The 22260-nt window shown below is 45.0% G+C and overlaps 1 protein-coding gene and 1 gene segment (V, D, J or C); one reads left to right on the top strand and one right to left on the bottom strand.

Moving 5' to 3' along the window:
• Nucleotides 1-22260, bottom strand: part of LOC144248165 (Ig gamma chain C region-like) — a 78264-nt gene that overhangs the window by 16405 nt on the left and 39599 nt on the right.
• Nucleotides 1740-19920, top strand: LOC110481941 (uncharacterized). Its single transcript, XM_085565392.1, has 7 exons — nucleotides 1740-1748; nucleotides 5503-5848; nucleotides 9236-9571; nucleotides 11623-11915; nucleotides 12959-13020; nucleotides 13116-14629; nucleotides 18473-19920. Exons 1-7 carry the CDS (start codon nucleotides 1740-1742, stop codon nucleotides 18868-18870), a joined length of 2958 nt encoding a protein of 985 aa, XP_085421518.1. The 3' UTR covers nucleotides 18871-19920.

Below are 22260 nucleotides of genomic sequence, written 5' to 3'. Positions count from 1 at the left end.
TTAAACTGATTTTGACTGGTCCTAAACTGGTTTAAGCTGGGCTGGACTGGTCTAAACTGGTCTGAACTGGTTTTGACTGGCCCTAAACTGGTTTAAGTTGGGTTGGACTGGTCCTAAACTGGTTTGGACTGGTTTAAACTGGTCCTAAACTGGTTTCAGCTGGGCTGGACTGGTTTGGACTGGTCCTAAACTGGGAATGGTGGGGCTGGGTCTGGTCCTGACTGGTTTGGACTGGTTTAAACTGGTTTAAACTGGGAATGCTGGGCTGGGACTGGTCCTGACTGGTTTGGACTGGTTTAAACTGGTCCTAAACTGGTTTAAGCTGGGCTGGACTCGTCTGAACTGGTTTGGATTGGTCTAAACTGGTTTGGACTGGTTTGGACTGGTCTAAACTGGGAATGGTGGGGCTGGGACTGGTCCTAAACTGGTTTAAACTGGGTTGGACTGGTCTAAACTGGTCTGAACTGGTTTTGATTGGCCCTAAACTGGTTTAAGCTGGGTTGGACTGGTCCTAAACTGGTTTAAACTGGTCCTAAACTGGTTTAAGCTGGGCTGGACTGGTCCGGACTGGTTCGGAACTGGTTTAAACTGGTCCAAACTGGTCCAAACTGGGAAGGTTTTTAAGCCCAGCCCCCCCCCCCCCCCAACCCGGAGATTCCCCAAAATTCCACAAAAATCCCCCAAATCCCCCAAATTCCCCAAAATTTCCCAAAATTCCCCAAAATCCCCCAAAATTCCCCCAAATTCCCCAAAATTCCACAAAATTTCCCCAAAATTCCACAAAAATTCTCCCCAAAATTTGCCAAAATTCCCCAAAATTTCAAAAATTCCGCAAAATTCCGCCCAAAATTCACCAAAAAATCCATCCCCAAATTCCCCAAAATTCCCCCAAATTTCCCCAAAATTCCCCAAAAATTCTCCCCAAAATTTGCCAAAATTCCCCAAAATTTCAAAAATTCCGCAAAATTCCCCCCAAAATTTCCGCAAAATTCCCCAAAAATTCTCCAAAACTTCCCCCCAAAATTACACAAAATTCTCCAAAAATTCCCCCCAAAATTCCCCCAAAATTCCCCAAAACTCCCCCAAAATTCCCCAAAATTCTCCCTAAAATTCTCCCCAAAATTTCCCCAAAATTTTCCCAAAATTCCCCCAAATTCCCCAAAAATCCCCCAAAATTCCCCCCAAATCTCCCAAATTCCCCAAATTCCAAAAATTCCCCAAAATTCTCCCTAAAATTCTCCCCAAAATTTAACAAAATTTCCCCGAATTCCCCCCAAAGCTGGACCGGGCTTGGTTAAAACTGAATTTAAACCCAAAAAGCCCAAAATTCACCCCAAAAATGAGCTTCAATCTCAAAAACCCCCAGATTTCCCTCAAAATTGCCCAAAATTGCCCAAACTTCACCCAAAATTGCCCAAAAATCACAAAACTTACCCCAAATCTTCTCAGGTGAGCCCAGCCCAGGTGAGGCTCTGTTAAATCCGAGTTTAAACCCAAAATCCCCAAAATTCAACCCAAAAATGAGCTTAAAGCTCAAAAAACCCAAAAAATTCCCAAAATTACCCAAAATTTAAGAAATTTCACCCAAAATTCCTCAGGTGAGCCCAGCCCAGGTGAAGCTCGGTTAAATCCGAGTTTAAACCCAAAAAGCCTAAAATTCACCCCAAAAATGAGCCTAAAGCGCAAAAATCCCCAAAATTACACAAAATTGCCCAAAATTTAAGAAATTTCACCCAAAAATGCCTCAGGTGAGCCCAGCCCAGGTGAGGCTTGGTTAAATCCGAGTTTAAATCCAAAATCCCCAAAATTCACCCCAAAAATGAGCTTAAAGGTCAAAAATCCCCAAAATTTGCCCAAAATTACCCAAAATTTAAGAAATTTCACCCAAAAATTCCTCAGGTGAGCACAGCCCAGGTGAGGCTTGGTTAAATCCGAGGTTAAACCCAAAATCCCCAAAATTCACCCCAAAAATGAGCTTAAAGGTCAAAAAATCCCAAAATTTGCCCAAAATTACCCAAAATTTAAGAAATTTCACCCAAAAATTCCTCAGGTGAGCCCAGCCCAGGTGAGGCTTGGTTAAATCCGAGTTTAAACTCAAAAAGCCCAAAATTCACCCCAAAAATGAGCCTAAAGCTCAAAAATCCCCAAAATTACACAAAATTGCCCAAAATTTAAGAAATTTCACCCAAAAATTCCTCAGGTGAGCCCAGCCCAGGTGAGGCTTGGTTAAATCCGAGTTTAAACCCAAAATCCCCAAAATTCAACCCAAAACTGAGCCTAAAGGTCAAAAAATCCCAAAATTTGCCCAAAATTGATGAAAAATATCCAAAATTGCCCAAAATTCAAGAAATTTCACCCAAAATTCCTCAGGTGAGCCCAGCCCAGGTGAGGCTCGGTTAAATCCGAGTTTAAACCCAAAAAGCCCAAAATTCACCCCAAAAATGAGCTTAAACTTCAAAAAAACCCAAATTTTCCCAAAATTACACAAAATTGCCCAAAATTTAAGAAATTTCACCCAAAATTCACAGGTGAGCCCAGCCCAGGTCAGGTTTTGTTAAATCTGAGTTTAAACCCAAAAAATCCAAAAATTCAGCCCAAAATTGATCTTAAATCTCAAAAAATCCCCAAATTTGCCCAGAATTGCTGAAAATTAACCAAAATTGCCCAAAATTTATGAAATTTAACCCAAAATTCCTCAGGTGAGTCCACCCAGGTGAGGCTTTGTTAAATCCGAGTTTAAACCCAAAATCCCCAAAATTCAACCCAAAACCCAGAAAAAATCCCCAAATTTCCCAAAATTTACCCAAAATGACCAAAATCACCCCAAATTACCCAAAATTTAAGAAATTTAACCCAAAACACCTCAGGTGAGTCCAGCCCAGGTGAGGCTTGGTTAAATCCGAGTTTAAACCCAAAATCCCCAAAATTCACCCCAAAATTGAGCCTAAAGCTCAAAAAAATCACAAAATTTCCCAAAATTGTCCCAAAATCCCCAAAATTCACCCCAAAACTTCGCCTAAAGCTCAAACCCCCCCAAATTCACCCAAAATGGCCCCAAAATTGCTCAATTTCTCCCCAAAAATCACCACAAAATTGCCCCAAAATTGCCCAAAATCCCCAAAATTCACCCCAAAACTGAGCCTAAAGCTCAAAAAACCCACAAATTTGCCCAAAATCACCAAAAATCGCCCCAAAATTACCCCAAAATTTGTCCAAAACTGCCCCAAAATTGCTCAAAATTGCCAAACATTGCCCCAAAATCCCCCAAAATTGCTGAAAATCGCTCAAATTGTTCCAAAATCACTCAAAATTGCCCAAAAACCCCCAAAGTTTTCCAAAATTGCCCAAAATTTTCAAAAATCACCCCAAAATCAGCAAAAATTGCCCCAAAACTGCCCCAAATTCGCCCAAAATTTGCCAAAATCTCCCCAAAAAATGTCCAAATTTTGCCAAAAATCGCCTCAAAATTGCCCAAAACCGCCGAAAATCGCCCCAAAATCGCAGAAATTCGCCCCAAATTATCCCAAAATTGCCAAAAAATGTCCCAAAATCGCACAAAATCTCCCCAAAATCGGTCCAAAATCGCCCCAAATTTGCCCAAAATCGCCCAAAATCGCCTCAAAATTACCCAAAACTGCCAAAAATGTTAAAATTCGCCCCAAAATTGCGAAAAATCGCCGAAATTTGCCCAAAATCCCCCAAATTCTCCCCAAACCCCACCTGGCTCCGGCCGCTCTCACCTGAGGGGGGAGGGGGCGTGGCCAGGTGACGTCACCGCTGACGTCACTCCCAGACGGGGCGGGGCCACGGCCGGAAGCCTCAATTTCCCTTTTTCACCGTTTTTGAGGTTTTTCGCCTTTTTTTCGGTTCTCGGCTGGGGGCGTGGCCGCCGATATGCAAATGAGAGGGTTTTCCCCGCCTAAACAAGCCACGCCCACCCGCTGTTTTCCCGCCATTTTGGGGCGGCCATCTTGGATTGGAATTTTTGGGTGATTTTGGGGCTTTTTGGACTTTTTTTTTGTTTTTTTTTTGTTGTCGGGGGTGGGCGTGGCCTCCGGTATGCAAATTAGGGGCGTGGCCACGCCCACTACCCTCAGGGTTTTTCTGGCGTTTTCTCCTGGAGATTTTCGGCCATTTTGGATCCATTTTGGCCTATTTGGATCCGCCATTTTGAATCCAATTTCAGCCATTTTGGTTCAGCCATTTTGGACTCGTTTTCCGCCATTTTGGCCATTTAGGATCAGCCATTTTGGATTCATTTTCAGCCATCTTGGTTCAGCCATTTTGGACTAATTTTCCATAATTTTGAATCCATTTCAGCCATCTTGGCTCTCATTTCAGCCATTTTGAATCCAATTTTGGCCATTTTGGATCCGCCATCTTGAATCCAATTTCAGCCATCTTGGATCCAATTTCAGCCATTTTGGATCCAATTTCAGCCATCTTGGATCAGCCATTTTGGCTCCCACTTCAGCCATCTTGAATTGGATTTTTGGCCATTTTGGATCCAATTTTGGCCATCTTGGATCCATTTTTGGCCATTTTGGAGCCAATTTCAGCCATTTTTGGATCCAATTTCAGCCATTTTGGATCAGCCAAATTGGACTCATTTTCCGCCATTTTGAATCCAATTTCAGCCATCTTGGCTCCAATTTCAGCCATTTTGGCTCCAATTTCAGCCATTTTGAATCCAATTTCAGCCATCTTGGTTCAGCCATTTTGGACTCATTTTCCGCCATTTGGAATCTATTTCGGCCATCTTGGCTCTCATTTTCAGCCATCTTGGATCAAACTTTAGTCCCAATTTTATTTTTGGTTTTTGGGGTTTTTTTGGGGCAACTTTGCGGCTTTTTGAGCAGAATTTTTTTCCCAGCCGTGGGCGTGGCCTCGCTATGCTAATCGCCCTCATTCCCATGCAGACCCCGCCCACTCCCCGGACCTTTTCCCGCTCTGCTCCTGCGAGGTTTTCGGCCATCTTGTGTCCAATTTCAGCCATCTTGGATTGAATTTTTGGCCATTTTGGAGCCAATTTCAGCCATTTTGGATCAGCCATTTTGGATCCAATTTTGGCTATTTTGGATCCAATTTCAGCCACTTTAGATTGGCCATTTTGGATCCATTTTTGGCCATCTTGGATCCAATTTTGGCCATCTTGGATCCACTTTTGGCTATTTTGGATCAGCCATCTTGGCTCCAATTTCAGCCATTTTGGATCCATTTTGGCCATTTTGGCTCCAATTTCAGCCATTTTGGATCCATTTTGGCCATTTTGGCTCCAATTTCAGCCATTTTGGATCCATTTTTGGCCATCTTGTCTCCATTTCCGGCCATTTTGGATCGGCCATTTTGAATCAAATTTCAGCCATCTTGGATTGGATTTTTGGCTATTTTGGCTCCCATTTCAGCCATTTCGGATCGGCCATTTTACATCCATTTCGGCCATCTTGGATCCAACTTCAGCCCAAAATTTTGGTTTTTTTGGGTTATTTTTGCGCTTTTTAGTTGGGATTTTTTTCCCAGCCGTGGGCGTGGCCTCGCTATGCTAATCGCCCTCATTCCCACGCAGACCCCGCCCGCTCCCCGGACGTTTTCCCGCTCTGCTCCTGCGAGGACTACGAGGACCAGGTGACCTTCGGCTGCTTCGCCGCCGGCTTCTTCCCGCAGCCGGCGCAGATCTCCTGGGAGGGGGCGGCCTCCGAGCACAGCCGGGACTTCCCGGAACTTCCGGTGGGCGTGGCCCAGTTCGGGCGGGGCTCCCGCGTCACCCTGGCCGCCGACCAGGCCAAGGGCCAAAAGTTCCGCTGCCGGGTGGAGCATTACGGCAAGAGCTTCGGCCTCGACGTGGGCGGTGAGGGACACCTGGAGGGGTTTTGGGGACGTTTGGGGAGATCTGGGAGGGGTTTGAGGACACCTGGAGAGGTTTTGGGGACACCTGGAGGAGGTTAGGGACATCTGGAGAGGTTTTGTGGACACCTGGAGGAGTTTGGGGACACCTGGAGGGGTTTTGGGGACGTTTTGAGGAGTTTTGGGGACACCTGAAAAGGTTTGATGGCATCTGGGAGGGGTTTTGGGGACGTTTAGGAACACCTGGAGAGGTTTTGGGGACATTTTGAGGAGTTTTGGGGACACCTGAAAAGGTTTGATGGCATCTGGAGAGGTTTTGGGGACGTTGGGGACATCTGGGAGGGGTTTGAGGACATCTGGAGAGGTTTTGGGGACGTTTTGAGGGGTTTTGGGGACACCTGGAGGGGTTTTGAGGACACCTGGGGGGGTTTTGGGGACATTTTGAGGAGTTTTGGGGACACCTAAGGAGGTTTGATGGCATCTGGAGAGGTTTTGGGGACATCTGGAGGGGTTTTGAGGACATCTGGAGAGTTTTGATGGCATCTGGGAGGGGTTTTGGGGACATCTGGAGGGGTTTTGAGGACACCTGGAGAGGTTTTGGGGACGTTTTGAGGAGTTTTGGGGACACCTGAAAAGGTTTCATGGCATCTGGGAGGGGTTTTGGGGACGTTTAGGAACACCTGGAGAGGTTTTGGGGACATTTTGAGGAGTTTTGGGGACACCTGAGGAGGTTTGATGGCATCTGGAGAGGTTTTGGGGACATCTGGAGAGGTTTGATGGCATCTGGGAGGGGTTTTGGGGACATCTGGAGGAGTTTTGAGGACACCTGAAAAGGTTTGATGGCATCTGGAGAGGTTTTGGGGACACCTGGAGGAGTTTGGGGACATCTGGAGAGGTTTTGGGGACACTTTGAGGAGTTTTGGGGACACCTGAAAAGGTTTGATGGCATCTGGGAGGGGTTTTGGGGACGTTTAGGAACACCTGGAGAGGTTTTGGGGACATTTTGAGGAGTTTTGGGGACACCTGAAAAGGTTTGATGGCATCTGGAGAGGTTTTGGGGACGTTTGGGGACATCTGGGAGGGGTTTGAGGACACCTGGAGAGGTTTTGGGGACACCTGGAGGAATTTTGGGGACATTTTGAGGAGTTTTGGGGACATCTGGAAAGGTTTGGGGACACCTGGGTGAATTTTTGGGCCATTTAGGACAAATTTCAGCCATTTTAGATCAATTTTCATCCATTTTGGATCCATTTTGGATCCATTTTGGATCCCATTTCAGCCATTTTGCATCAGCCATTTTAGATCCCATTTCAGCCATTTTGGATCCATTTTCAGCCATTTTGAATAAATTTCAGCCATTTTGGATCAGCCATTTTGGATCCCATTTCAGCCATTTTGCATCATCCATTTTAGATCCCATTTCAGCCATTTTGGATCCATTTTTGATCCATTTTCAGCCATTTTGAATCCATTTTCAGCCATTTTGAATCAATTTTCAGCCAGTTTGAATAAATTTCAGCCATTTTGGATCAGCCATTTTGGATCCCATTTCAGCCATTTTGCATCAGCCATTTTGGATCCCATTTCAGCCATTTTGGATCCATTTTTGATCCATTTTCAGCCATTTTGAATCCATTTTCAGCCATTTTGAATAAATTTCAGCCATTTTGGATCAGTCATTTTGGATCCCATTTCAGCCATTTTGCATCAGCCATATTGGATCCCATTTCAGCCATTTTGGATCCATTTGCAGCCATTTTGAATAAATTTCAGCCATTTTGGATCAGCCATATTAGATCCCATTTCAGCCATTTTGGATCCATTTTTGATCCATTTTCAGCCATTTTGAATCAATTTTCAGCCATTTTGAATAAATTTCAGCCATTTTGGATCAGCCATTTTGGATCCCATTTCAGCCATTTTGCATCAGCCATATTAGATCCCATTTCAGCCATTTTGGATCCATTTTTGATCCATTTTCAGCCATTTTGAATCCATTTTCAGACATTTTGAATAAATTTCAGCCATTTTGGATCAGCCATTTTGGATCCCATTTCAGCCATTTTGCATCAGCCATTTTAGATCCCATTTCAGCCATTTTGGATCCATTTTTGATCCATTTTCAGCCATTTTGAATCCATTTTCAGCCATTTTGGATCGGCCATTTTGGATCCCATTTCAGCCATTTTAGATCAATTTTCAGCCATTTGGGGTCAATTTTCAGCCATTTTGGATTCCATTTCAGCCATTTTAGATCAATTTTCAGCCATTTTGGCTCGATTTTTGTCCATTTTTGGCCATTTTGGATCGGCCATTTTGGATCCCATTTCAGCCATTTTAGATCAATTTTCAGCCATTTTGGCTCCATTTTTGTCCATTTTTGATTCATTTTTGGGGCATTTTGCCTCCATTTTTGTCCAATTTTGGCCATTTTGGCTCCATTTTTGTCCATATTTGATTGGCCCATTTGGCTCCAATTTCGGCCATTTTGGATCGGCCATTTTGGCTCATTTTTTTGGCCTTTTTGATCCATTTTTGGCCGTCTTTGATCCAATTTCAGCCATTTTGGATTGGGTGTTTTGGCTCCAATTTCAGCCATTTTGGATCAGCCATTTTGGATCCAATTTCTGCCATCTTGGCTTCAATTTTGGCCATCTTGGATCCGATTTCAACTCTATTGGCTCCAATTTCCGCCATTTTGGATCGGCCATTTTAGATCCATTTTTGGCCGTCTTGGCTCCAATTTCTGCCATCTTGGCTCCAATTTCGGCCATTTTGGATCTGATTTCAACTCTATTGGCTCTAATTTCCACCATTTTGTATCAGCCATTTTGGATCCATTTTTGGCCGTCTTGGCTCCAATTTCAGCCATTTTAGCTCCAATTTCCGCCATCTTTGATCCGATTTCAACTCTACTGGCTCAAATTTCCGCCATTTTGGATCGGCCATTTTAGATTCATTTTTGGCCGTCTTGGCTCCAATTTCCGCCATCTTGGCTCCAATTTTGGCCATCTTGGCTCCAATTTCAGGCATTTTGGCTCCAATTTCTGCCATCTTGGATCCGATTTCAACTCTATTGGCTCCAATTTCCGCCATTTTGAATCGGCCATTTTGGATCCATTTTTGGCCATCTTGGCTCCAATTTCTGCCATTTTTGATCCAATTTCAGCCATTTTGGCTCCAATTTCCGCCATCTTTGATCCGATTTCAACTCTATTGGCTCCAATTTCCGCCATTTTGGATCAGCCTTTTTGTCTCCATTTTCGGCCATCTTTAATCCGCTTTTCGGCCATCTTGCCTCGATTTCCGCTGGGATTTCGCCGTTTTTTCCCCCATTTTCCTTCGTTTTGGGGATTTTTTTGGCCTCACCTGCCCCCACCTCTCCCCGCAGCCTGCAACAACACCCCCCAGTCCCCCGACTTCACCGTCTCCCTCCTGAGCGACCCCAACCAGGCCCACCCGGAGCAGGACCAGGTCCACCTCCTGTGCCAAGTGCGCGGCCGCGGCGCCGCCGACGCCACCCTCAGCTGGTTGGTCAACGGTGACCCCGCCCAGCTGGGGGCGGAGCTTTCCAGCTGCCAGGAGGGCGGCGACGGTCAGGTGACCCTCAGCGGCCGCGTCAACATCAGCCGCAGCCAATGGGACAAAGGGAGCAACTTCACCTGCCGGGCAAGCCACGCCCACCTGGCCACGCCCATCGAGGCCAGCATCAGCACGTTCTGTAAAGGTGAGGGGGATTTCGGGGTGAATTTGGGAGATTTTGGGGGTTTTTTTAAAAGTGAAAATTTAAAGTTTCTCGCCCAAGCCCGACCCTCTTCTGAAAAACAAAAAATTTCGGGGTTTGCACCAAATTTTTACCAAGAACCTCCAAAATTTCTCAATTTTCCACATAAAAACCACCAAAAATCCCAATTTTTTCACATTTTTTTACCAAAATCACCATTTTTTCACCCAAATTTTTCCCAATCCCAAATTTTTTTTCCCAGTCTCCATTTCCTTGAAGAAACCCCTCTACAAGCCTAATTTTTCCCTAAAAAACACCATTTTTTGCCAAAAAATCCCCAAATTTTCACGAAAAACCACGTTTTCTCCCTAAAAAATCAGGTTTTTTTACTAAAAATCAACGTTTTTTCACCCAAATGTTTTCCAACCCCAGCATTCCTTCTCCAACCTCCATTTCCTTCATGAACCCCTCCCGAAGCCCCAATTTCACCCCAAAAAACCCCATATTTTACCACAAAAACCCCAAATTTTCGCAAAAAAATGCATTTTCTCTGTTAAAAATCCAATTTTTTCCCAAAATCACCATTTTTTCACCCAAATTTTTCCCAATCCCAAATTTTTTTTCCCAGTCTCCATTTCCTTAAAGAAACCCCTCTACAAGCCTAATTTTTTCCCTAAAAAACCCCATTTTTTGCCAAAAAATCCCCAAATTTTCGCCAAAAATCGTGTTTTTTTGATTTTAAAAAAGCCGTTTTTTCCCGAAATCACCGTTTTTTCCCCCAACCCTCCCCGCAGCCGCCGCCGCCCAGCCCTCGGTGCGGGTGCTGCTGCCGTCCCTGCAGGACCTGTTCCTGTCCACCAGCCCCAACCTCACCTGCGTGGCGTCCGGCCTCCAACCCTCGCTGGCCAAATCCCAACGTTTCACCCCAAAATCTCTGCCCGGCCCCAAAGCTTCGCCGCCTTTGGACCAAAATCCGCCTTTTTCACCCCAAATTTCCTCCCAATCCCCGTTTTGTTTCTCCAAATCCCACTTCCTCCTCCAACCCAAATTTTCCCCCACGATCTCCAAAAATTCGCGATTTTACCCATAAAAACCACCGAGAATCCCATTTTTTTCACGTTTTTTTTACCAAAATCACCGTTTTTTCACCCAAATTTTTCCCGACCACAAGATTTTTTCTCCAACTTCAAATCCTTATTCCAGCAGCAATTTCCTTCAGAAGTCCTAATTTCTCTCCCCAAAATCCCCATTTTTTCGCAAAAAATCGCATTTTCTCCATTAAAAATCCTATTTTTTCCCAAAATCGCCGTTTTTTCACCCAAATCTTTTCCAATCCCAAAATTTCTCCCCCAACCTCCATTTCCTTCATGAACTGCTCCCAAACCTCCAATTTCTTCCCCCAAAACCCCATTTTTGTCCGAAAACTCCCAAATTTTCACCAAAAACCATGTTTTTCGATAAAAAAAACACATTTTTTCCCAAAATCGCCGTTTTTTCACCCAAATCTTTTCCGACCCCAAAATCCCTTCTCCAACCTCCATTTCCTTCATGAACCCCTCCTGAAACCCCAATTTCACCCCAAAAAACCCAATTTTTTGCCGAAAAATCCCCAAATTTTCACGAAAAACCGCGTTTTCTCCCTAAAAAATCAGGTTTTTTCACTAAAAATCACCGTTTTTTCACCCAAATGTTTTCCAACCCCAGCATTCCTTCTCCAACCTCCATTTCCTTCATGAACCCCTCCTGAAACCCCATTTTTTCCCCCCAAAACCTCATTTTTTTCCCAAAAATCCCCAAATTTTCGCAAAAAGTCGCGTTTTTTGACAAAAAAACGCATTTTTTCCTAAAATCACTGTTTTTTCACCCAAATCTTTTCCAACCCCAAGATCCCTTCTCCAACCTCCATTTCCTTGGAAAAACCCCTCTAAAAGCCCAACATCACCCCACTTTTTTTCCCAAAAAACCGCATTTCTTCGCCAAAACGTCAATTTTCGGCCTACAAAAAAGCCGTTTTTTCCCGAAATCACCGTTTTTTCCCCCAACCCTCCCCGCAGCCGCCGCCGCCCAGCCCTCGGTGCGGGTGCTGCCGCCGTCCCTGCAGGACCTGTTCCTGTCCACCAGCCCCAACCTCACCTGCGTGGCGTCCGGCCTCCAACCCTCGCTGGCCAAATCCCAACGTTTCACCCCAAATTCTCCGCCCGGCCCCAAAGCTTCGCCGCCTTTTGACCAAAATCCGCCTTTTTCACCCCAAATTTCCTCCCAATCGCCGTTTTGTTTCTCCAAATCCCACTTCCTCCTCCAACCCAAATTTTCCCCCACGATCTCCAAAAATTCGCGATTTTACCCATAAAAACCACCGAGAATCCCATTTTTTTCACGTTTTTTTTACCAAAATCGCCGTTTTTTCACCCAAATTTTTCCCGACCCCAAGATTTTTTCTCCAACTTCAAATCCTTATTCCAGCAGCAATTTCCTTCAGAAATCCTTCCCAAAATCCTAATTTTTCTCTGCAAAACCCCAATTTTTTTGCAAAAAATCGCATTTTCTCCATTAAAAATCCGTTTTTTCCCCAAAATCGCCGTTTTTTCACCCAAATCTTTTCCAATCCCAAAATTTCTCCTCCAACCTCCATTTCCTTCATGAACCCCTCCCAAACCTCCAATTTCTTCCCCCAAAACCCCATTTTTTCCCCAAAAATCCCCAAATTTTCGCAAAAAATCGCGTTTTTTGACAAAAAAACGCATTTTTTCCTAAAATTGCCGTTTTTTCACCCAAATTTTTTCCGACCTCAAAATCCTTTCTCCAACCTCCATTTCCTTCATGAACCCCTCCCAAAATTCCAATTTCACCCCAGAAAAAGCCCCAAAAAACCGCATTTCTTCGCCAAAACGTCAATTTTCGGCCTACAAAAAAGCCGTTTTTTCCTGAAATCACCGTTTTTTCACCCAAATTTTTCCCGACCCCAAGATTTTTTCTCCAACTTCAAATCCTTATTCCAGCAGCAATTTCCTTCAGAAATCCTTCCCAAAATCCTAATTTTTCTCTGCAAAACCCCAATTTTTTCGCAAAAAATCGCATTTTCTCCATTAAAAATCCATTTTTTCCCCAAAATCGCCGTTTTTTCACCCAAATCTTTTCCAATCCCAAAATTTCTCCTCCAACCTCCATTTCCTTCATGAACCCCTCCCAAACCCCCAATTTCTTCCCCCAAAACCCCATTTTTTCCCCAAAAATCCCCAAATTTTCGCAAAAAATCGCGTTTTTTGACAAAAAAACGCATTTTTTCCTAAAATCACTGTTTTTTCACCCAAATTTTTTCCGACCTCAAAATCCTTTCTCCAACCTCCATTTCCTTCATGAACCCCTCCCAAAATTCCAATTTCACCCCAGAAAAAGCCCCAAAAAACCGCATTTCTTCGCCAAAACGTCAATTTTCGGCCTACAAAAAAGCCGTTTTTTCCCGAAATCACCGTTTTTTCACCCAAATCTTTTCCAACCCCAAGATCCCTTCTCCAACCTCCATTTCCTTGGAAAAACCCCTCTAAAGGCCCACCATCACCCCGATTTTTTTCCCAAAAAACCGCGTTTCTTCGCCAAAACGTCAATTTTCGGCCTACAAAAAAGCCGTTTTTTCCCGAAATCACCGTTTTTTCCCCCAACCCTCCCCGCAGCCGCCGCCGCCCAGCCCTCGGTGCGGGTGCTGCCGCCCTCCCTGCAGGACCTGTTCCTGTCCACCAGCCCCAACCTCACCTGCGTGGCGTCCGGCCTCCAACCCTCGCTGGCCAAATCCCAACGTTTCACCCCAAAATCTCCGCCCGGCCCCAAAGCTTCGCCGCCTTTTGACCAAAATCCGCCTTTTTCACCCCAAATTTCCTCCCAATCCCCGTTTTGTTTCTCCAAATCCCACTTCCTCCTCCAACCCAAATTTTCCCGCACTATCTCCAAAAATTCGCGATTTTACCCATAAAAACCACCGAGAATCCCATTTTTTTCACGTTTTTTTTACCAAAATCGCCGTTTTTTCACCCAAATTTTTCCCGACCCCAAGATTTTTTCTCCAACTTCAAATCCTTATTCCAGCAGCAATTTCCTTCAGAAATCCTAATTTCTCTCCCCAAAATCCCCATTTTTTTGCAAAAAATCGCATTTTCTCCATTAAAAATCCGTTTTTTCCCCAAAATCGCCGTTTTTTCACCCAAATCTTTTCCAATCCCAAAATTTCTCCTCCAACCTCCATTTCCTTCATGAACCCCTCCCAAACCTCCAATTTCTTCCCCCAAAACCCCATTTTTGGCCAAAAACTCCCAAATTTTCACCAAAAACCATGTTTTTCGATAAAAAAAACGCATTTTTTCCCAAAATTGCCGTTTTTTCACCCAAATCTTTTCCGACCCCAAAATCCCTTCTCCAACCTCCATTTCCTTCATGAACCCCTCCCAAAATTCCAATTTCACCCCAGAAAAAGCCCCAAAAAACCGCATTTCTTCGCCAAAACGTCAATTTTCGGCCTACAAAAAAGCCGTTTTTTCCTGAAATCACCGTTTTTTCACCCAAATCTTTTCCAACCCCAAGATCCCTTCTCCAACCTCCATTTCCTTCATGAACCCCTCCCAAACCCCCAATTTCACCCCAAAAAATCCCCAAAAAATCCCATTTTTCCCCCAAAAACGTCAATTTTCGGCCTACAAAAAAGCCGTTTTTTCCCGAAATCACCGTTTTTTCCCCCAACCCTCCCCGCAGCCGCCGCCGCCCAGCCCTCGGTGCGGGTGCTGCCGCCGTCCCTGCAGGACCTGTTCCTGTCCACCAGCCCCAACCTCACCTGCGTGGCGTCCGGCCTGGAGTCGCCGGCCGTGGAGTTCACCTGGAGCCGCGCGCCGGGCGGGGCGCTGGGCGCGGCCACTTCCGGCCCCGCCCGGCCCCTCCCCGGCGGCCGCTTCGAGGTCCGGAACTTTCTGGAAATCTGCGCCGAGGATTGGAATTCCGGCGCCGCCTTCACCTGCCGGGTGAGCGGCAAAGGGCTGGGCGAGGAGGCGATGGAGGCCAGCGTCAGGAAGGAGAGCGGTGAGAGGGGTTCGGGGGGAAAAATGGGGGTTTTGGGGAAAAAATGGGGTTTTTTGGGGAAAAAATGGGTTTTTAGGGGAAAATTGGGGTTTTTTGGGAAAAAATTTGGGGTTTTTAGGAAAAAAAATGGGGTTTTTAAGTGATTTTTCATGGGTTTTAGGAAGGTTTTTGGGAGGTTAGTTCTGGATTTAAGATGGTTGGTCTTGGGTTTTAGGAGGTCAGTTCTGGTTTTGGGGGGAATTTTGGGGATTTTGGGAAAGAATTTGGGGTTTTTAGGTGATTTTTCATGGGTTTTAGGAGGTTAATCCTGATTTTATGAAGGTTGGTCTTGGTTTTTAGGAGGTCAGTTCTGGTTTTGGGGGCAATTTTGGGGATTTTGGGGAAAAAATGGGGTTTTTGGGAAAAAAATGGAGGTTTTTGGAAAAAAAATGGGGTTTTTAGGTGATTTTTCATGGGTTTTAGGAGGGTTTTTCTGGGTTTTGGGAGGTTTATTTCTGGTTTTTAGGAGGTCAGCTCTGGTTTTGGGGGGAATTTCGGTGATTTGGGGAAAAAAAAATGGGGGTTTTGGGACAAAATTTGGAGTTTTTAGGTGATTTTTCATGGGTTTTAGGAGGTTAATCCTGGTTTTAAGATGGTTGATCTTGGTTTTTAGGAGGTCAGTTCTGGTTTTGGGGGGAATTTTGGGGATTTTGGGGAAAAAATGGGGTTTTTGGGAAAAAATTGGGGTTTTTTTGGAAAAAAAATGGGGGTTTTAGGTGATTTTTCATGGGTTTTAGGAGGGTTTTTGGGAGGTTAGTTCTGGTTTTAAGAAGGTTGGTCTTGGGTTTTAGGAAGTCAGTTCTGGTTTTGGGGCAATTTTGGGGGTTTTGGGAAAAAAAATGGGGGTTTTTTAGGGAAAAATTTGGCTTTTAGAGGGGTTTCTTCAAGGAAATGAAGGTAGGAGAAGGGTTAATTCTGGTTTTTTAGGTGGTTTTTTTCTGGTTTTTGGGGTCAGAATTTGGGGTTTAAGGAAGTGAATCTTGGTTTTAAGGAGGTCAGCTGTGGTTTTGGGGGGAATTTCGGTGATTTTGGGTCAAAATTTTGGGGTTTTAGGTGATTTTTAGGACATTTTTCTCGGTTTTTAGGAGGTCAGTTCTGGTTTTGGGGTAAATTTCGGTGATTTTGGTTCAGAATTTGGGGTTTTGGGGAGGTTGATCTCGGTTTTTGGGTCGGCGGGAAAGGGCTGGGCGAGGAGGCGATGGAGGCCAGCGTCAGGAAGGAGAGCGGTGAGAGGGGTTTGGGGGGAAAAATGGGGGTTTTGGGGAAAAAATTTGGGGGTTTTGGGTCAAAATTTAGGGATTTTGGGAAAAAATTTGGGGTTTTTTGGAAAAAAATTGGGGTTTTTAGGTGATTTTTCATGGGTTTTAGGAGGGTTTTTGGGAGGTTAGTTCTGGTTTTAAGGATATTTTTTCTGGGTTTTGGGAGGTTTCTTTCTGGTTTTTAGGAGGTCAGCTCTGGTTTTGGGGGGAATTTCGGTGATTTTGGGAAAAAAAATGGCGGTTTTTGGAAAAAATTTGGGGGTTTTAGGTGATTTTTCATGGGGTTTAGGAGGTTAATCCTGGTTTTATGAAGGTTGGTCTTGGTTTTGAGGAGGTCAGTTCTGGTTTTGGGGGGAATTTTGGGGTTTTGGGAAAAAAATTGGGGGTTTTAGGTGATTTTTCATGGGGTTTAGGTGGTTTTTGCTGTTTTTTGGGAGGTTTTTGCTGCGTTTTGGGAGGTCAGCTCTGGTTTTGGGGGAATTTTGGGGGTTTTGGAAAAAATTGGGGTTTTTTTGGAAAAAATTGGGGTCCTTAGGTGATTTTTTAGGTGGGTTTTAGGAGGTTAATCCTGGTTTTAAGATGGTTGGTCTTGGTTTTTAGGAGGTCAGGTCTGGTTTTGGGGTAAAATTCGGTGATTTTGGGTCAAAATTTGGGATTTTTGGGTGATTTTTCCGGGTTTTAGGACATTTTTCTTGGGTTTTAGGAGGTCAGTTCTGCTTTTGGGGGGAATTTCGGTGATTTTGGGTCAAATTTTGAGGTTTTTAGGTGGCTAATCTTGGTTTTAGGAGATTCGTCCTGGTTTTAAGGTGATTTTGGGTCAGAATTTGGGTTTTTAGGAGGTTTGTCTGGTGGGATTTCCCAATTGGGAACGGCTCCTCAAACTGGGAACGGTTCCTCAAACTGGGAATGGTTCTTCCAACTGGGAAACCCAACTGGGAACGGTTCCTCAAACTGGGGAACCCAACTGGGAATGGTTCCTCAAACTGGGAATGGTTCCTCAAACTGGAGAACCCAACTGGGAACGGTTCCTCAAACTGGGAATGGTTCCTCGAACTGGGAATGGTTCCTCAAACTGGGAATGGTTTGGTCAACTGGAGAACCAAACTGGGAATGGTTCCTCAAACTGGGGAACCCAACTGGGAACAGTTCCTCCAACTGGGAATGGTTCCTCAAACTGGGAACGGTTCCTCAAACTGGGAATGGTTCCTGAAACTGGGGAACCCAACTGGGAATGGTTCCTCAAACTGGGAATGGTTTCTCCAACTGGAGAACCCAACTGGGAACGGTTCTTCCAACCGGAAAACCCAACTGGGATTGGTTCTTACAACTGGGGAACCCAACTGGGAACGGTTCCTCAAACTGGAGAACCCAACTGGGAACGGTTCTTCCAACCGGAAAACCCAACTGGGAATGGTTCCTCAAACTGGGAACAGTTCCTCAAAGTGGGAAACCCAACTGGGAGTGGATCCTCAAACTGGGAACGGTTCTTCCAACCGGAAAACCCAACTGGGATTGGTTCTTACAACTGGGGAACCCAACTGGGAACGGTTCCTCAAACTGGGAATGGTTTCTCCAACTGGAGAACCGAACTGGGATTGGTTCTTACAACTGGGAAACCCAACTGGGAATGGTTGCACAAACTGGGAATGGTTCCTCAAACTGGGAATGGTTCTTACAACTGGGGAACCCAACTGGGAATGGTTTCTCATACTGGGAAACCCAAGTGGGAATGGTTCCTCAAACTGGGAATGGTTCCTCAAAGTGGGAAACCCAACTGGGAATTGTTACTCAAACTGGGAATGGTTTCTCCAACTGGAGAACTGAACTGGGATTGGTTCTTACAACTGGGAAACCCAACTGGGATTGGTTTCTCATACTGGGAAACTCAACTGGGAATGGTTCCTCAAACTGGGAATGGTTTCTCCAACTGGAGAACCCAACTGGGAACGGTTCTTCCAACCGGAAAACCCAACTGGGATTGGTTCTTACAACTGGGGAACCCAACTGGGAGTGGTTCCTCAAACTGGGAATGGTTCCTCAAACTGGGAATGGTTTCTCCAACTGGGAGTGGTTCCTCAAACTGGGAATGGTTCCTCAAAGTGGGAAACCCAACTGGGAACGGCTCCTCAAACTGGGAACGGTTCCTCAAAATGGGAAACCCAACTGGGAATGGTTCCTCAAACTGAGGAACCCAACTGGGAATTGTTACTCAAACTGGGAATGGTTTCTCCAACTGGGAATGGTTCCTCAAACTGGGAATGGTTCTTCCAACTGGGAAACCCAACTGGGAACGGTTCCTCAAACTGGGAATGGTTCCTCAAACTGAGGAACCCAACTGGGAACTGTTCCTCAAACTGGGAATGGTTTCTCCAACTGGGAGTGGTTTCTCCAACTGGGAAACCCAACTGGGAACGGCTCCTCAATCTGGGAATGGTTTCTCCAACTGGAGAACCCAACTGGGAACGGTTCTTCCAACCGGAAAACCCAACCAGCCCCAACTCTCCCAACCCCAACTGACCAACCCAACCCACCCCAAACCCCGCAGGCGGCGCCACGTCGGCGCCGAGCGTCTTCGTCTTCCCGCCGCCGCCCGAGGAGCTGGCCCGGGGCGAGGCGGCCACCTTGACCTGCCTGGCGGCCAACTTCGCGCCGCGCGACGTCCTCCTCACCTGGACGCAGGGGGATGCGCCGGTGGAGCCGGCGAGGTTCTCCACCTTCGGGCCGCAGCCGGACGCCGGCGGCGCCGGGACCTTCTCGGTCTACTCCAAGCTGGAGGTGCCGGCGGCCGAGTGGCGGCGCGGCGACGTCTTCGGCTGCGTGGTGGGACACGAGGCCGTGGGCGGCGTGAAGTTCGTGCAGAGGAACCTGGACAGGTCCACGGCGCGGCCGGCCAACGTCAACGTCTCCGTGGTGCTGGCCGACAGCGACGCCGTGTGCTACTGAGCCGCTTTTGGGGCGAATAAAGGAGATTTTGAGAAGTTAAAATCGGGGGTTTTGGTGGTTTTTATGGAAAAAATGGGATTTTTTGGGGGGAAAATGGGGTTTTGGGGGGAAATTCCTGGATTTTGGGAGGGAAAAATGTCGAATTTTAGAGGTAAAATGTGGATTTTGGGTGGAAAACGTCGATTTTAGAAGGCAAAATGTGGATTTTTGGAGGGAAAAGACTGGTTTTGGGTAGAAAATGTGGATTTTAGGAGGAAATGTGGAATTGGGGTGAAATCGGTCGATTTTAGGATGGAAAATGTGGATTTTGGGTGGAAAATGTGGATTTTAGAAGGCAAAATGTGGATTTTTGGAGGTAAAATCTGGATTTTGGGTGGAAGATGTGGATTTTAGGAGGAAATGTGGATTTGGGGTGAAATAGTTCGATTTTAGGATGGAAAATGTGGATTTTGGGTGGAAAATGTCGATTTTAGAAGGCAAAATATCAATTTTTGGAGGTAAAACACTGCTTTTGGGTGGAAAATGTAGATTCTAGGAGGAAATGTGGATTTGGGGTGAGATCGGTCGATTTTAGGATGGAAAATGTGGATTTGGGGTGGAAAAAGTCGATTTTAGAAGGCAAAATGTCGGTTTTTGGAGGGAAACGATTGATTTTGGGTGGGAAATGTGGATTTTAGGAGGAAAAGCGGAATTGGGGTGAAATCGTTTGATTTTAGGATGGAAAATGTGGATTTTGGGTGGAAAATGTCGATTTTAGGATGGAAAATGTGGATTTTGGGTGGAAAATGTCGATTTTAGGATGGAAAATCTGGATTTTTGGGGGTAAAACGCGGATTTTTGGGTGGAAATGTGGATTTTCGGAGGAAATGCGGATTTTTGGGGTAAAATGTGGATTTTTGGGGTAAAACGAGGAAGTTGGTGCAGAGGAACCTGGACAGGTCCACGGCGCGGCCGGCCAACGTCAACGTCTCCGTGGTGCTGGCCGACAGCGACGCCGTGTGCTACTGAGCCGCTTTTGGGGCGAATAAAGGAGATTTTGAGAAGTTAAAATCGGGGGTTTTGGTGGTTTTTATGGAGAAATGGGGTTTTTGGGGAAAAAATGGGGTTTTGGGGGGAAATTCCTGGATTTTAGGAGGGAAAATATGGATTTTAGAAGGCAAAATGCGGATTTTTGGAGGTAAAAGACTGGTTTTGGGTGGGAAATGTGGATTTTAGGAGGAAAAGTGGATTTGGGGTGAAATCGGTCGATTTTAGAATGGAAAATGTGGATTTTGAGACCTAAATGTGGATTTTGGGAGGAAAAGTGGATTTGGGGTGAAATCGGTCGATTTTAGGATGGAAAATGTGGATTTTGGGTGGAAAACGTCGATTTTAGAAGGCAAAATGTGAATTTTTGGAGGGAAAAGACTGGTTTTGGGTGGGAAATGTGGATTTTAGGAGGAAAAGTGGATTTGGGGTAAAATCAGTCGATTTTAGGATGGAAAATGTGGATTTTGGGTGGAAAACGTGGATTTTAGAAGGCAAAATGTGGATTTTTGGAGGGAAACGATTGATTTTGGGTGGGAAATGTGGATTTTAGGAGGAAAAGTGGATTTGGGCTGAAATCGGTCGATTTTAGGATGGAAAATGTGGATTTTGGGTGGAAAACGTGGATTTTAGGAGGCAAAATGTCGGTTTTTGGAGGGAAACGATTGATTTTGGGTGGGAAATGTGGATTTTAGGAGGAAAAGTGGATTTGGGCTGAAAGCGGTCGATTTTAGGATGGAAAATGTGGATTTTGAGACCTAAATGTGGATTTTAGGAGGCAAAATGACGGTTTTTGGAGGGAAACGATTGATTTTGGGTGGGAAATGTGGATTTTAGGAGGAAAAGCGGAATTGGGGTGAAATCGTTTGATTTTAGGATGGAAAATGTGGATTTTTGGAGGTAAAATCTGGATTTTGGGTGGAAGATGTAGATTTTAGGAGAAAAAGTGGATTTGGGGTGAAATCGGTCGATTTTAGGATGGAAAATGTGGATTTTGGGTGGAAAACGTAGATTTTAGAAGGCAAAATGTGGATTTTTGGAGGTAAAATCTGGATTTTGGGTGGAAGATGTAGATTTTAGGAGGAAATGTGGATTTGGGGTGAAATAGTTCGATTTTAGGATGGAAAATGTGGATTTGGGGTGGAAAATGTGGATTTTAGAAGGCAAAATGTCGGTTTTTGGAGGGAAACGATTGATTTTGGGTGGGAAATGTGGATTTTAGGAGGAAATGTGGATTTGGGGTGAAAGTGGTCGATTTTAGGAAGGAAAATGTGGATTTTGGGTGGAAAACGTGGATTTTAGGAGGCAAAATGTCGGTTTTTGGAGGGAAACGATTGATTTTGGGTGGGAAATGTGTATTTTAGGAGGAAAAGTGGATTTGGGGTAAAATCGGTCGATTTTAGGATGGTAAAATGTGGATTTTGGGTGGAAAAGTGGATTTGGGCTGAAATTTGTGGATTTTAGGAAGGCAAATGTGGATTTTTGGAGGAAAAGTGTATTTGGGGGGAAACTGGTCATTTTAGGATGGAAAATGCGGATTTTTGGGGGGTAAAACGCGGATTTTTGGGTGGAAATGTGGATTTTTGGGTGGAAATGTGGATTTTCGGAGGAAATGCGGATTTTTGGGGGTAAAATGTGGATTTTTGGGGTAAAACGAGGAAGTTGGTGCAGAGGAACCTGGACAGGTCCACGGCGCGGCCGGCCAACGTCAACGTCTCCGTGGTGCTGGCCGACAGCGACGCCGTGTGCTACTGAGCCGCTTTTGGGGCGAATAAAGGAGATTTTGAGAAATTAAAATCGGGGGTTTTGGTGGTTTTTGTGGAGAAATGGGGTTTTGGGGGGAAAAATGGGGTTTTGGGGGGAAATTCCCGGATTTTGGGAGGAAAAATGTCGAATTTTAGAGGTAAAATGTGGATTTTGGGTGGAAAATGTCAATTTTAGAAGGCAAAATGTCGGTTTTTGGAAGGAAACGATTGATTTTGGGTGGGAAATGTGGATTTTAGGAGGAAAAGTGGATTTGGGGTGAATTTCCTGGATTTTAGGAGAGTAAATTTGGATTTTGGGAAGAAAATGTCGATTTTAGGATGGAAAATGTGGATTTTGGGACCTAAATGTGTATTTTAGGAGGAAAAGTGGATTTGGGGTGAAATCGGTCGATTTTAGGATGGAAAATGTGGATTTTGGGTGGAAAACGTCGATTTTAGAAGGCAAAATATCAATTTTTGGAGGTAAAAGACTGCTTTTGGGTGGAAATGTGGATTTTAGGAGGAAAAGTGGATTTGGGCTGAAAGCGGTCGATTTTAGGATGGAAAATGTGGATTTTGGGTGGAAAATGTCGATTTTAGGATGGAAAATCTGGATTTT

This window comes from Lonchura striata, chromosome 36 (genome assembly GCF_050655825.1).
Source record: "Lonchura striata isolate lonStrDom1 chromosome 36, ASM5065582v1, whole genome shotgun sequence".
Classification (NCBI taxonomy): domain Eukaryota; kingdom Metazoa; phylum Chordata; class Aves; order Passeriformes; family Estrildidae; genus Lonchura; species Lonchura striata.
This window is presented reverse-complemented; position numbering and strand designations above follow the sequence as displayed.